The sequence below is a fragment of the Centruroides sculpturatus genome, unplaced genomic scaffold (assembly GCF_000671375.1).
Source record: "Centruroides sculpturatus isolate CEXI.00-Female unplaced genomic scaffold, Cexi_2.0 scaffold254, whole genome shotgun sequence".
NCBI classification, from domain to species: domain Eukaryota; kingdom Metazoa; phylum Arthropoda; class Arachnida; order Scorpiones; family Buthidae; genus Centruroides; species Centruroides sculpturatus.
The window spans coordinates 308,910-326,440 of NW_019384488.1; the positions used below are offsets into that span (position 1 = coordinate 308,910).

Consider the following 17,531-nt stretch of genomic DNA (forward strand, 5'->3'; position numbering starts at 1 on the left):
ACTTCTTCATCCCGTTCGTGCCTAAAATTTATTTATCTCGAAGAAAGCGCTGCGGTTTCCTTCGTTGGCGTCTCAATTTCCATGATTACCGAATGAGATTTTTTTATGCTTAAAATTTCTTTTCCACAAGCTCTTTTTCCTTGTCGGTTAGAGAAAAAAATCCTATATTTTTCATACTATAACTAAGATTTTGTTTGGAAATCTACTTTTCCACTGGAAAGGATATAAATGTCCATCACTTAAATTCAGGAAATAAAACTGTTCAGAAAATGGAGCAAAAAGTTTTTCTGATACTTTAATCATGTTTCCGTCTGGCAGCTTATTTACCCAAGCAGATTACTATTTAAAAGGACAAATGATGCTCGGCCCATTAGGTGGTCAGAAGGACCGATAAAAAACAATGCGGGCACAACAGTGACAGCGTTGTGGTTTAAGGGCGACTGGTCAACATCAAGCAGCAAGACATGGACAGAGAAGAGAAAAAAAGATAAAAAGTTAGAGAATCGGCCATGTTTTTATGTGACACTTTTCAAGTACCGGCGTGATTTGCTGTTTACTCTTGTACAACTTTTCCGTCAAAGGACGAATCGGGCCTGTCAAAAAAGCTGATTAAACTGGATGTTTACTTAAGACATTTCTTTAAACATCAAAGTTTTGCCAACTTTTTATGAGTCTCAGTTGTGCTTGATGTATTTGGATCCGCTGTCATAATGGATTAGCGAAACCCACGCTGATTCTAAGGGCCACTTAAGGGGGCGAGTATCATAATAATATCACCATTTCTCTTCACAACTTTTCCGAATCTCCCCTTAAAACTAATTGAAAACACAATTTTTTAAAGTTTCATACTACCAAATACATTTATTACATTACGAATTCTGTAGAATCCGTAATAGATAATGCTGTCTTTCTTAAATTTAAATTGTATGAATTGTTTATTAAACTTCAAGTATTTATTAAAATACGTCTAAAACTATTTTCAGACTAATTGTTAATAATTCAATCTTTTCCGTTGATACTTTCCACAGATTACTTGGATTTATTTCTAACGCAGAAAATTTAACTAAACAAATTTACAAACTTTTAAATTATTTTAAATGTTTTAAAAATAGACTTTTTTATTTTTTATTTTGGTTATTCACATCAAAAGCTATCTCATAATGATCTAATTAAGAATTCAAACCGATCTAAGAGGATACAGAGTATTAGTATAATCTTAGTTTGTTTAAAGCAAATGCAGAATCGACTAAGGTCTCTTTATCCAATCTGCTATAGCTAATAATTAAATTACATTACTATTTCCTCCATTAAAAAAATTATTTTGAAAATTTCTTCTATAAATAAATTACTTAAAATGCCATTTATTGGAAAAAGTAATAATAGAACTCTTATAACACTAATTTTACAGAGAAGAGATCCGAAATCCAAAAGCTAATGCCACTTCAATAAAAAAAAAAAAAAATTAAATCGACTCTCTACTTTTATATAATAGTTTAGCTTTTGGTAAAGAGGGTGATCTAGACCCCCAGGGTGAAGCCCACGCTGGGATTCAATCAAGCGTTGGTTTCTTGTCAAATTCGCATTAATAAGCAATAAAAGTTTTACTTACTCACAAAAGATAGATGATAAGTCATATGACCATCTCATGAACCGAAGCATAATACCAATTTTTAACCAGGCATCATGCATGGGTCCACAAGAAGGAAACATGCCGAAGCGAGCATGATCTTGGAAGAACAAAGAGTGGAGTACGCACCGCCAGTTTTTATCTATATGAAGCACAGATGGCGGCTGATCTCATTAAGAGCACCTTAATTTGTTTGTTAAGCACTCCAGTTAGGAATGGAGAAGGATTTTCCATCAACCGGAGTCCGTTTACGTATCAAAAGAGCCATGTGTCGCGGCCCTTCGATTTTATTTAATTCAAAATAAACCGAAAATTTCTCCTCCGGTTTCTTTCGTTTTTACCTTTTCAGTTCTTTTTTTTAATTTTCTGGTTGCGTTAATCACACTAATTACACAATTAAAAGCTTGGTTTTTGCTTTTCGACATATCAAAACAACCTTGATAAATAAATTTAATAGAGTAAACAATACTCAATTTACCAGATTTTCTTCTATAAGCGCATTAAATTTCGGGACTAAATCTATTACCACTATTCCTCCTTAGAAAGCCAAATTAATTCCATCGGATATTATACATAAAAATTGATTCTAGTAGGGAAAAAAGTAAGAAAACCTGTAAATTATTTCAATCATATAAAAATAAACGCAAGAAAGTAAAGTAAACCTCGAAAAATGAAGTTATTTTATTTTCAGTGGGAAAAAACCTAAAATATATTCCTTTTATTTTAAGGTATAGAATGGAATGCATTTTAAGGCTTTTCTTAACTTTAGCCACTAAAAGGGTCTTTTCCCATACCCATTATGGGTTCGGCAAGGCCCAAAATGGCCGACGTCCGAAGCCGGACATATCCGAGACATTACCAATCTCCGAAAAATTCCTGAAGTATTTTTCTTAACTTCTAGGCCAAAATAACAACTTAAATAATACATTTTTATTTGTTAATATTTGTAATTATTAAAGGATAGAATTAATTAAATTTTTAGAAGCATCTCGTTTAGACATTTCGATACACAAGTCTATTGTATTACATTGTATATAGGTTTATAGCCTATTTGATTCTTAAGAACAAAACTTATTTTTCTTACAAGCTTCTTATATTTAATATCAGAAATTAATATAGTTTTCGAATTAATAATAACTCAGAAAATATACTTTTTTTTTATTTATTTATTTAGAAATTCTTTTTTATAAATTCAAAAACTAAATCATCCAATCAGAAATGAGAAGTTGTCATTGACATGTTTGTGGTGTAGAGAAAAATAACAAGAGAAACGAAATATTAATCAGTTAGATACAAAATTAATAATATGTAGCGGGATCGAAGATCTCGTTCTGTTTTCTTACCCGGAAATTACACGAAAACGTCTTCGGCCAACCGGAAGTCTTTTAGACAGAAATATCTCTTTAAATGTAGTTTATGCAATTGTCCCTAGATGGCGATAATTATTAAATATTAAAAACTAAGTGGGATATACAAAATTTCTTTTCTTAAATGCAAACATTTTGCAGGAATTTTAATATTAATCTCTAGAAATTTTCCTTTTACAGCTTGAGAGAAATTGTTTATTTTGGGAAAAGGGAAGAAAAACAAAAATAGAAAATTCCCGAGAAGCTGACAGTAATCTTCTATAACTTGTAGACTAAAACTAGATAAAATACTTACGAATTAACGAAAATTTCTGCTTTTTATTACGTACCGAAACACGCTTTAACGCTTTTATTTTATTTTTATTTTATTTTTTTTTTAATTTTGAAATTTCAAATAATCGCTGAAGTCAACTTTTTTTTTTTTTTTTTTTTTAAATGTTATTTCAGCATTTTCTCTTTATTTATTGAATTACTCCCTAACTTTATCAGTTTAAAATCTTTCAAAAGAGAACTAAAATTTAATTTCAATAATCATTTGTAATAATTAATGATATGCAATTATTAGTATGCAAGAGAGGCTTATCATTTTTATACAAGCTTTTATTAACATACTTTTGTTTGTTATCATTTATATCTTCTGCAGAAAGTAACAAATTAGAGATAAACAAAATATTAGTCTGCTTATGATGTTGAGATCCCCGCATTAATGGAAATATTGAATTCTTACAATACTTTCTATTATATATTTATCAACTAAAATAAATAATATGATATAGATATAGGCAGACCGTCCAGAACTTGTATGAGACCAGGGGGTAGAGCAGGCCCCTTTTACAACTTCAGGACCCCTTTTTTTCCCATTTTTTTTTCAACAAATAAAATACGTAGAATGTTTCTTTATTAATAATAAGTATTTCTAAAGATTTCATTTTCTTTTAGCAAAAATAACATTTAATTTATAGAGGTTGAAACCTTTACGGATCCTCACGAGAAAAATTCCCAGCTCCTTTTTGACAATATAAATTTTGATAATTACTCAGATTTTTAAAAAATTAATTATTTTATTAACTAAAATATAAATTAACATGTTACTTATAAAGATATTTTAAAAATTAAGTTACATTTTTTCCTCTGGAGCAAAATTAATTAAATTTTCAGGAAGAAAATTACATTTTGCTAATTAACTTACCTTTGCTTTACATTTCTCCCCAAAATGCAACAATTATGAAATTCAAAATGTTAAGAAAATGGAAATTTAGCAGAATTCCATGAAAATATTTTATTAATAATTAATTAAAATAATTTAAATCTCTTTTATATTATACAGTCGACCCCCCTATAACACCGTTGATTATTCCATTTTATATGAATTCCATGTTGTACGAGTCACTTAGATTTTACAAGTACGTGAGCCGTTCACAGCCCGACACACGTATTTGTAAAATCTAAGTGACTCGTACAACATGGAATTCATATAAAACGGAATAATCAACAGTGTTATAGCGGGGGTCGACTTATACTTTAATAAAGATTTAATACGCCTATACAAGAAATTCTTATATATTTTACCAATCAATGTACAAAATATAATAAAAATTGCACTGTTATTCAATTAAATTACGCTACTTATCAATATTGTGTACAGAAATCATTTAATTCTTTCAAAAAAATTTTATCTTGGTAATTTCTAAACAAACAAATAAAATAAGATTAGTTATTTTTGCTTTATTTCCACCGCTTTCGCTGATAACTTCTGAAAATATTTCAAAAAATAAATAATAAATAAATAATATGAAAAGAAATGATATATTATCGCGTTATGAAATAATTTTGAGTTTTACTGATAAACCATGATGAGTTTGCGAAAGATAATTTTAATGAGATAATTATAATATATAAATCACATATTAAGACATATAATGATTTATTTAAAGAAAGATTTTAATATAAAATTGTATTGAATAATGATTTTAAAATCCTATATATTAAATAAGTTATTAAAATTAATTAAAATCCTCTTCGTCATCTTTAATCACTGTTAAAAATTAAAGATTTAATCAAACAATTCAGATTTCAATTTATAATGCTACAAGATGCAAAACTTATATTTTTGTTTTTCTATTTAAAAATGATTAAAAAGTTTAAAAATTTTGTTTTTTGTTCAGGCATTTAGTAAAATGTATCGAATTTTCTGAAAAAATAATAAAAAAAATTTGAATTATGTCGGAAAAATTTTAAGAAGGAGAAAAAAAAAAGAACTGGAAATATGTAACTGAAAATTAATTCGTACAAGAAATAATTTTTCCTGATATCGATTCGTCATTTATTCATACCAAATTTTAATGAAGTTTTTGTAATCTTTCGGCTCGTAAAGTCTTTAGAATTACAAAAAAAATCTCATTAAGAGAACATTCCCTATCTACTTTTAATATTACTAAAAATTTTCTATATATTACTAATGAAATCAGGAAAAATTATATATTTAAATATAAGAAAGTTGAAAAGAAACTGAATTCATTTATAAATGTAATGCAATAGAATAAAAGATAACAAAAATATAAAATAATCATTTAAGGATTAAAATTAAACTTGGGTATTGCCATATACATGCTCTTTTTCAAAGATAATTTTAAATTATTTACAGATTTACATATATAAATCATAATTTTTTTTATGCTTTATAAAGCAGCAACATTATTAAATAATTAACATTTGAATGACTATATAATCAACTATATAGTGATTCAAAAATTTGAATCACTATATAATCTACTATATAGTGATTCAACAATTTGAATCACTATATACACAACTATACAGTATATATAATACAGTATATACTCAAAACTAAATTGTTAGTAACTTTTAACAATTAATAACAGATGGAGCCACTTTCCACCAACCACGCCCCAAAGGTAATACATGCTTGGAAATTACTAAAGTGAAATATACTATAAAATAATTAAGTATAAAATTATAAGAAACTTAAATGTGTGTCGAAAATATTATAAAATTAAAATATTTACTAAATAACGTTTTAAAATGTTAAATTAAAGATTTTTCCGACGGAGTTGATTTCTAATCATTTTCGCCTTGTCCGTTCCAGGTTTAAAGCAGTCAATGTCAAAGAAGAAGAGAAAGTGTGGTTCGGATATTGCTAAATTAATTCTAATGTTTTAACTTGCTTAATAATCTATTCTTCGATAGTAAAGTAGATACAATAAAGCTTCTGGGATGAAAATGGCAAGGCCTCTTATACCGAGTCAACAGAAGTTGGCTGAAAAGTTGACCATCCTCAATGACAGAGGAATGGGAATGCTTACAAGGATTTATAATATCAAAAAGGTAATTTTTCTCCATTCATTTACATTATATCTACCAGCAGTCGTGTCTAATAACTATAAATAACACGAAAAAGAAATAATAAGTAATGTAATTTACATCCTGAATTGAAACAGATTTATTATTTGATAAATGATATATACACTGATATCTACATACAATGTATATATGTGATATTAATGCTATCTTATGAGTCATACACTTACATTTTTTATGTATATTTTAATGTAATATGATATATATTTGAATGTGAATATATCCTATATATATATATATATATACACACATTGAAATATCTAAGATAAATCTTATTAGATTAGAATGTTTTTAGTATCTTGATATGCTAATTATTCTTTTGTTGAAGTCTACAATGTTAACCATACTGCATGTCTATATAATATAATTCTATACTTGTTTAATAATGTACATACTGAAATCTATATAATTATTTTGTTGATTAATCCCGTATACGATGCTATCTTATGTATCGTTCGTTCGTTGATGACTACTTACATGTGAAACATTTTTAATAATATACAATATATACATTATGTTGTACTGTATGTATATATAATAATATACAATATATACATTATGTTGTACTGTATGTGTATATAATAATATAATTTATATATGTGTAATAATTTATATATTAGAATAATAAACGAGCAATTTAACTAAATTAACTTTTCATGTTTACAGTTATTACTTAAATGCATGTTAAAAAAGTTATAAAATTAAAATATTTGCTAATAACATTTTAAACTGATAAAGTATGCGAAAGATAAAGAACAGTTAAACCCAATTAGCATGCCCTTTAACTTGATATTTGAAGTTTCAACAGTACAATAAGGTTTTAGGAACTTTGTAAAAAGAAGTGGGTATAACATAATCTTTAATAATTGGAAGTGAGTATAACATAATCTTAAATGGAAAATTTTGGATTTTTCTATTAAAATTGGAAAATTTTCTGAATGTTTCAATTCAGATTATAATTGATTTGATTTATAATTCCAACCTAAAATTTTAATAAATACTTCTAAGATTTTAGAATTGCTTATTAATATTTATGTTTGTTTTTTTGAAAGTTATTAAATTTTGAATTTAAATCTAAGAGATTCGAAAATGTTTTGATGATTGTAACATTTTATATGTTTAATTTCAATAAGGGGTAATTTAATTTAGTGCTATTAATTATTAAACTTAATGTATTAAATAATTATTGTGACAATGGAAAATTATTGACTGAATAATATATTAATATATATAGTCAATGATTTTCCATTTACAACAAAACCGTATGAATTATTTCTCAACAAATAAAATGATTCATAGCTTATTAATTGAGACCTAATAATAAAATAATTCATTTATTGTATGCTTTCATTTTCTAAACTATCGCTATAAAATTCCAGAAATCCAGTAGAATGTTGCTATATATATATATTATTTGTATGTTATTTTGGTCTTTTAATATAACTTTTGTGTATTTTTATCTTGTGAGTTTAATTGAAACACCAACTGAAGACAGACTATTTTATAGTCTGAAATGCATTTTGGGTGTATCATATACTTATTAGCTATAATTATTGTAAAATCTCTTTATTTTGTAAACTTAAATATATAATAAATTTAAGAAATTTCGTGTTCATATTCACTGGTATGATAAGCACTAACATAAATGACTGGTTTAAGTTAGTAGAAACATATATATATATATTTTATATACTGTACAGTAATACAATAAAAAAGCATATGTACAGTACATATGTTTTCTTAAATTTTGTTATTAAAAAATTTCTTAATAAATTAATTAAAGATGATAAAATTAGCAATGTACAAATATTTTAATAAACCAGCCATTCGTTATTTATAAGCATTTAACCTTTTTGTGTTCTTTTGTAATCATTCTTACTACTGCATTCCTGTGCATGTGACATTCATATACAAACAAACATTATTTAAATTTCTGTTTTGGTTCAATTTGCGTTCTACTAGTAGAACCTGACAATGGATGGCCTTTGTAAGGTTGAAATTGTTTGTTTTTCATTAAATGTTTTCATTCTTCTAACTGGATTTCAGGTTTGAGAGTATTCTAGTATTTGTATCAGTTTTTAAACATTTGGTTTTCAAACAAATTCCTAAAATTTGTTTGAAAACCAAATGTTTAAAAACTGAGGTTTTATTGTATTTGTACACCATAATGTATTATGATAGTACAAATTTCTAAATATATAGAAATTAGTAAAATATTGCAATGGAAAGAAAATATAATTTTTTTAGTACGATAATGTCATGCTGAATGAGAGTATTTTATAGTATTTGGAGTTAAATAGAATGATATTCATATGGAGATTATAATGGGTGTGTTTTTGCCTTTTATATTGTTGTAACTTTATATTAATATATATATTATACTGTTTTTGTGAATTTTTACATCACATTTGCAAATAACTAGCATTTAATTTTATTACACATTCTGTCTTTCTAATAGTTAAATCAATTAAGAATATTATATTGTTTGCTTTTTGTTTTAGAAATAAGTAGTTTGTAAGATTTCTAATAAACTCTAGTAGTTTTAATGGTCTTAATGTTCTTGATGTATGCAGTGTCAAAATTATTTTTGTTGTTAATTGACCTTCAGTAAACTACAGTTTAAGATTTCATCTAGTTATATATCTAGATATCTGACAAAATATTACAACAAGTCAATTAAAAGAGAAGGAAATTTAAATTTCACATTTTGATACAGTAAGATCCAGGATGCTGCTCGATTAATGCTGATTCAATATAACATAGTCTGCTTGAAGCCTGAAAAAAACTCAAAATTTATGCTGATTCAAATTATTGTGGCATTTCATTGATTTGTATTTAATACAATTATTCCAAAACATGAACCAAGCAGCAAAAGGTGGCAATTCATCGTAGTGCTGTACTTTCCTTAAATCTATGTTTGTTTGGTGCAGTTTTGGAAAAAATATAACATCATGAATGCCATAGGCAATATTGACTTTATTTGGCAAGAATTAACTGATAAATGCATGAATGGAGTGTGGAAGAAGTTATGGCTGGAAGTATCCAAGAATTCTCAACAAGAAGAGCCTATTGCTGTACCGTTAGGTTGACCAAATTGTCAACCTAATCGATACAGCAGGACTAGGAGAGGTATGATGACAGGATATTGAGGAGTTACTGCAGGTTTCTGGTGTGAGCCTTACCAACGAGCTTCAAGAACTGGCAGAACAAGGAATTTGTGTAAAACTGGAAAATAGTGATTCTGAAAACAAAGAACCCAAAAAATTTATCTATAGATTTCCTTAGTAAAAATTTGGTAATTATAACTGAAATCATTGATCAAATTGTAGCAAATTATCCAGATTTTGAAAGGAGTGCAAAAGCAAGAAAAGGCATTTTGGATGTGCTCTATTGCTACCAACATTTGCTTAAGGAAAGAAAAATAAAGCAAAAAATGAAACTACACGACTTTATCACAAAAAACAAGACTTTCAGAAGAGCCAGGACCTTCATCACAAAAAATGAACTTTACATTTCTGTGTGCGTATGTTTGTTATTTAACATAATAATATATGTAAATTAATATAAAAATAATTTAAAATCAAAATAAAATCTGTTTATTTTTGAACACGTTTCCCCTTTCCCTATTTACTCTGTTAAAATGACCTTGTTTAATGCTGTTTTGTCTACGAATGTATCCTCCACATTAATGGTCTTACTGTAATTTTATATATTCTTCTAAAGAAGACAGAACTATCACAGTATCTGATGCAACAACTTATTTAATTTTTCCAATTATTTTATACATTTTGAGTGTTTTAAAACAAATTTGGGCTTCCAAATAGTAAAATTATATAGTTTATAACATAAATATTACTTTGGATTTAAAAACTCTTGTCCACAGTAAATATTGTTGGATATGATGCAGCATTAAGAAGACGTATGGTTTGAATCTTAAACTTCTTTCTACAAGAAACATCATAAAAAGGCAAATGTGTAACTAAATTAAGAAATAGATAACTGAAGAGGAGTGCTAAAGATACCTAAAATGCATTTCATCATTGAAAAAATTAAAGTTGCTGCATCAGATAATGCACTGGTTTGGTCCACTTTAGATGAATAAATAAAGATCACCAATAATGCAGTTCTCTAAACTTAAAATTTTAATTTGTTGAAAATAATTTTTTTATAAAATTAAAAAATTTTTTATTAAATAACATAATGCATATAATTTACATTGACATGTACTGGTACCATAATTATTTCTTAGCATTTTTTTTTTAAAGATTACAATATATATAATAAACAAATTTAGGTTTATAGAATTTTATTAATAAAGAACTTAGTTCATTTATCATATGCTATCTAGTATAATAAACATATACAGTATATGTAATCTTTAGTTTTAATTACACTGTGTTATTATTTTCTTTGATTGTTTCTGTTGCTGACAATATATTTAATACATATCATTACAATTTGAAAATGCTTTTTATATTTTCTAGTGCAGAGGTTCCAAAACTGTACTTTGCAGACCCTGAAGGGCTGTGAGATACATTTTGAGGGTTCTCGGGTCTGTTTTTTTAAAAACGTTTTTATTATATTACTTAAAAACATTATGTAAATTGATATTAAGCTTTAACTGAAATGTGATAAATTTGTATATTATATATTAATTAAAATGTTATATGTTATTGGTTTTTTTGGAAAATAAAAAAGTTTGTTCTTTTTATTACATTTTATAATTCATTAATTCTGTTATTTTAACAAAACTTTTTAAATTAACACAATTGGAAATTCTCAAAAAAATAATGTAAGATATTTCAGATGCTTATTATTACTGTAGTTTATTTATTAATGACTAAAAGCTAACAGCTGAAAATAAGGTCTACCAAAATACATCTTTTATAAAAGAATCTGCAATTTTTTTAAGCTTGGAACTAACTACTGCTTCAGAGAAAAGCAATTACAGTGAGTTGTATTATATTTTCATTTATTAGTTACTAGCAGGTAAGCCTGGCAAAAAATTGCTTGACAAACATTAAGATTATTAGATTATTTCGTACTTATAACTCTTCTATTATATTATAGTCTTTGGTTTATATTTACAAAGGTTTTCATAAAGGTTACATAAGAGTTTATCATAGTGACCAATCTAACACATTTTAAAAATTCTTTAAATTATGTACTGTAGAGGAAGAAAGAACTTTTAAAATGTGTTAGATTTGTCACTTGGTGTGGTAAACCAATGTGAATATAAAATGATCTGACAACAAATCAAATTTCATGAAAAAAAGGACCAAATATTTAAAGTTGGCACCTTCAAAAACCACTTAAATCATATTTTGTGTAGACGGGTAACTTCATATTATGTAATTTTCCTATTCAAATGTCATCATACCAGTCGGTCTGATAGGAAAAAGAGACTGTTGCAGATGTAGGTTGAAGTTAATTCGACCAAAAGTAGTAGTTGTTCTCCTCCTGGGAGAGAAGATGGTCAATAACTACTAATTAATACTGGTCTACTATTAATATTTGAAAAGTGAAACATGTTGGATATGTTGTGATGGCCCAGCATGTGATTGAAGTTGCTAACCTTAACATCTGAAAGACTTGATATAAGACTTGTTTAAATAAAAAAGTTTTGTAAAAGTGTAAGAATAATTGCTTTTATATGATCCCATAAAAAAACTGTTGAAACCAGGTTGAAAAAGTAAAGCTCAGCAAAAACATGCAAGTAAAGGAAACTTTTGAAAGTTGTGGCATAAGAATACTGGAAGCATATTTAACAGTAAGACTCAACATGAGCAAAAAGTGTACATTATACAGACTACAACTACAGGAAATTTTGAATGAAGCAATATTGCCATGGTAATAAATAGGAAAAATAAACTTCAGCACAGAAAAAGACTTCCAGCTCTATTTGGTGCCTTAAAATTGTTGCACATACATTAATTTTGCTGAATGTTAGAGCATTTTAAGCAGTATCAGTGAAAGAAGTTTGGGACGATGGGTTTATGAATTACTAAGAAATCAAGGAAGGGGGTAGGAGGGTAGGACGTCTAGGTTTCTTATTAGTCTATGTCCTCATAGATATCACATTTATAGAAAAATTATTAGAATTGATTTGACTTATTTGGTTACAACAATGTGAGAGATCTGCCAAGGAGGATGCATCTTGGGAAGATTTTTATGTAAATCTGGCCCCAATTTAAGTGTTACTAATACAAAGAAACTACTCAGAAAGCATGACATGACCAGTTTGTTGGCCATGTGCAAACTCCATGACTATCGGTGTTTGATGGTTTTATTTACTTTGTTACTGGAGAGTACTTGTTGGGCTGCAATTTGAAAAAATTGTAGACCTGTAAATTCCTTTTTGTCATCCATCCTTCTCTGTCATTCCTTAATCTCAAGGATGGAGTTAGATAGATGAAAGTCGAGGGTAGACATGGAAATCACAAGAGAAAGAGGACCAGATTAACTATATAAGAATTTCCAATTTGTACTGCAAGTAATGTTGTTTCAATTCAAAAATTTTTTCTGAACAGAGTTAGATACATAACTAGCTCAGCTCTATTGCTAACAGGATGTACAGGGGCAAAACACTACTACGCAAGTGCTATGTGCTACCTGTAGCAGTAATGGCATAATGAAGCATCTATTTTGTGCTATATTATTGTTGCAGTATTTCAGTGAATATAATATATATATTTTTAAAAATTATATCCTGTTTGTAAGAATTATATTTTGTTAAATTTTTTTGAATAGATGGTGCTGCATGTAAAGCCAGCAATCAAATGTAAAAAGAAATAAATTGATATATAGAAATTCAATTGGTATTTTGGGGTCAGATGTATGACATTACCTAAGTTAGAAGTACATTTATTTATTTATTTGTATTTGAATGTAACTGCCACATTTTGTAGCAATTGGTCGAATGGCCTATGTGTTCATAGTGAATAAACAAACAAACATCCTCATTTATATATATGTAGATTTTATAATATTGTATATTATACATTGACTAAAAATAACAATGCTGTATTAAGAATATTATATTGATGTTGTTTGTTGATTTTGAAAGTGACAAAGACTTGTAATGTTGAAATTGTACATAATAATTAAATCGTGACAATAGTCTTGTAGATAATATTATAATATTGTCTTTTAAACTGTTAAGATATTGCTATTGTAAAAATAGTTTAAAATATAATATAAATATCAAGACAATAAGAAATAATAATAATAATAATCTGCTGTATAAATAACTTAAGTGATGAGTTTATTTTTCAAAAGATCAATTTAATTATTTTATTATTAATACTGGTAATAATTAATACTTATTTGTTTACATCTTTTAAAAAAGAATTCAATTAAAATTATTCATTTTAACACATTTATCAATATTGTCTCTAATGTTTTACATTTATATGTATTTACTGTTATTTATTATTGTTCATAAAGATTATTATTATTATTATTTGATTGATTTGTTATTAAAATTTAATGGTTGTTTAATTTTAATTTTATAATTATAATTAAATTATAAGTATAAAATTAAATTAAACATTGTTAGAAATTTATATGCTTAAATGGTTAAATATAGTTTAAAGTTTGAGTTAATTTTGTTTGAATAGAATACATTTTTTTTGCTTAGAACTTTATAGCTTAAATGAATTAAGAATGAACTATAAACAATTAAAATTTTTCTCAACCAAAAAAAATCTTGGATTCTGCACATCTGCTTAAATTATTATCTTTGTAAAGTGGTTCCATCAGTCTTATCCTCATGCCGTGACTAATGAGTAGTAATGTTCTATTCATAGTAAAATATCTAAATTAAACAGATACAGTGATTAATGTGTTATATATTTGCTTGAATTTATTAAGAAACCATTGATTTTAAAGAGAATTATAGGGTTATAGGTTAAAGTATATTATATTCGACAAAACAAATAAAATGAGAATTATAAGGTTAAAATATATATATATATATATTTTTTTGCATTTTTTATTTAGAATATTTTTAATATTTATGATGTAAAATAAAATAAATTTAGATATTTTAAAACATATTGTTTCTAAGACAATTTTCTATGTTTATTACTGATTTGGAACAATATATTTAATGAAAAGAATTTAGATTCAGCTATCTATAAACAATATAAGTTTTCATTTTCCTGTATTTTCATTTATAATTTCTTTATCAGTTTGACAAAATAATATTTTAAAGATATAAATATTCACAGTTGTTACCTAAATTTAGATATTTTAAAACATATTGTTTCTAAGACAATTTTCTATGTTTATTACTGATTTGGAACAATATATTTAATGAAAAGAATTTAGATTCAGCTATCTATAAACAATATAAGTTTTCATTTTCCTGTATTTTCATTTATAATTTCTTTATCAGTTTGACAAAATAATATTTTAAAGATATAAATATTCACAGTTGTTACCTAAATTTGAATGTGAATAAAATTTTAATACCTAATTGAAATAATAATTGAAAAACCAGTTTTTTCAGTGTTCAGCACCTGTTTTGTTGTTAAATAAATTTGATGAGTTTAGTCACAGAGTTTTGTGTTTTGATTTGAATAAATATAAAAATGTTTTAACCATTGATGTATAAATTTTTAAAACTTTAACTTTTATTTTGTATTTATTTGTCTTTATCTGTATTTATTTATTTATGGAATTTTTGAAAACACTTTTTCTGTCTATGTGATATTACTTATAAATAAAAGCAATTTTTTATATATAAATAGTAAAACTAATAATTTTAAGTATAATAATAGAATGATAATTTGTAATAGAATAAATTATACATTGGAAAAAAAATCAATATGATTTTGTATTTCTTTTTCATAATAGTAATCAAATATTTATATTTTTAATACTTTTTAGGATAAAATTGCAAAATGTGATTATTGAAATTCTTTTTATGGAACAGAACAACAAAAAAAATAAAAGAAATTCCTGCAATTTATATTTGCTACAATAGATACAATTTGTAATGTAATTGGCAAATGCTTTCCAGTATTGTTTCAAAGAATGATTTATTGTTCTGATGACATATGTTCAGCATGTGTCTTTCCAATGATTTATAAGTGACATGAATAGTTGCATCTAACATTTACAAACATCATTAAAAAAGCTTTCAATTAAATAAAAATATTGTCTTTATCATACAAACCTTAGAAAGAATTAGTGCCAATCACTGTTTTGGAATAGCTCCCAATTAGAATAATGTTAGCTTTTAAAATTTAAGAAATAAAGTTGATTTAATTTTTCTTAAAAAATGAGACACCAGTAATCTATTTAATAATTTTGTTCCATTATTATAAAAATTGTAATATTTTGTGTAATTATTAAGTCTTTAAAAACTTGAACTAAAATTTATTTTAATTATAAATTCAATACATGTTTATATTAATTAAATTTTTAAAGAATTTGAATTTATAGCATATGACTTTAATAAGCAATATAATGTTAATTAATTAACAAATTTAAATTAATTTTTTATTCAAATTTTATCAATGAAACAATGCCTATACTGAATTAAATGAAATTTTAAAATACAAAGCAAATGTTTATATTTCTTAAAGTTTGTTAACTATGTGCAAAAAATTTATTTTTATTAGCACTGTTGATTAACTATGATAATTTTTCCTTTGATTAAAATTAATCATTAATCAAGTATCTGGGTAAATCTGGAAGTGAAATAAAGGTTGAAATTTGTGTTCTTTGAGTTGTGTGTGAATGCTTTGAATGATGTTTAATATCTTTTATATCATCTACATCTGTCTGGCACATTATTAAAAATGGTAAGTTTGTGGCAATGATTATCATCTCTTGTAGTGCTGCTTGGCAGTCCCACAAAAGCAGATACCAATCCAACTTTTGTGGCATTGGCAGTGTTTCCACACTTCTAACAGCAACTAGTAATATTGATTTGTTGCATTACATGTAATTTATTATAATGAAACATTTGAAGATATGGATGGATCTCAATGTAGAAACTTAGAAAGTGTTAAATATCTATTAATCCCTTAAATTAATGTTTAGTTTCTTATTGAAATAAGAAAATAATTTAAAAATGTAGTCTTTAAACATTCGTCTCAATTATTTTCATATATCTTGAATATCTACATCATTTGTGCAGTAAAAAAAAAAAATGCAACTTGTCATTTGTGGCTGCTCTTCTGCAGGCAGCATTGTGATTTTGATAGCTGCTATTACATGTTGCATTTGTCTTAACAGTATCAGAATATGAAATCTGTACTTAAGAGTTTTGAATCTCTTTTTGTTGGCCAATTATACCCATGATTTTTATTGCACATGCTTTTACTGATAGGAGATTGGCTGCCATAATTTGAAAAACTATATTTATATCAAGTGATTATTCCTACCATATTTTTTCTTTATATCTTCATTTACAATCATAAACACCAACAAAAAAGGTAGCACATATCCAATCTTTGAAAATAAACTTAAGCATTTCAAGCTACTTCCTCAAATTCTGGCAAGTAATATTCGTGTGTAAAAATTTTATTAAAGAAATGTTTTTTGTTTTGGTATAATTTGATTTTTATCTAATAGAAATGATAATGAATCTGAAATGGTATTATCTGTTGAATGTTATAAATCTGAATCTGATGCTGAATAGAATGCTTTGCCATTATAATGGATAATATATTAAGATTACATCCATATATTTATTTAGTTATATTGGAATATCTGGCAATGCTTATAGTTTGGTTTTACTTGAGCTTCACTAAAAGTGTATTTCATTCAGTATTCATCCAACTTGAATCAGTTTAGTTGTCTTGATAACTGATTTAATTGAAGAAAAAGAAATCTTTAAATATTTCAGGATTATAGTTCTAATAATAATAATAATAATAATAATAATAATAATAATAATAATAATAGCAATTAGGCAGGCTGACACAATACACTAAAAACAACATAACACCCAAATTAAAGAAACAACTCAAAAACATTTTCAAGAAAATCAAAACACACACAAAACACGAACATCACAACACACACATTACAGAATACATCGATACACTAAAACAAAAACTCGCAGCCAAAGCACGTAGACTCAAACGATACAAAACATGTACACTACGAAAACAACAAAATAAATTATTCACAAACAATGAAAA

The 17,531-nt window shown here is 25.9% G+C and overlaps 1 protein-coding gene across 1 annotated transcript in view; it reads left to right on the forward strand.

Moving 5' to 3' along the window:
- Positions 1-6,087: 6,087 nt before the first annotated feature.
- The window catches only part of LOC111621650 (membrane-associated protein Hem-like), a 92,165-nt gene continuing 80,721 nt past the window's right edge, over positions 6,088-17,531 (forward strand). The window contains exon 1 of the mRNA XM_023363857.1: positions 6,088-6,339. Within this exon, the coding sequence (XP_023219625.1) occupies positions 6,229-6,339 (111 nt within the window). The 5' untranslated portion in view covers positions 6,088-6,228. The remainder of the gene's footprint in view (positions 6,340-17,531) is intronic.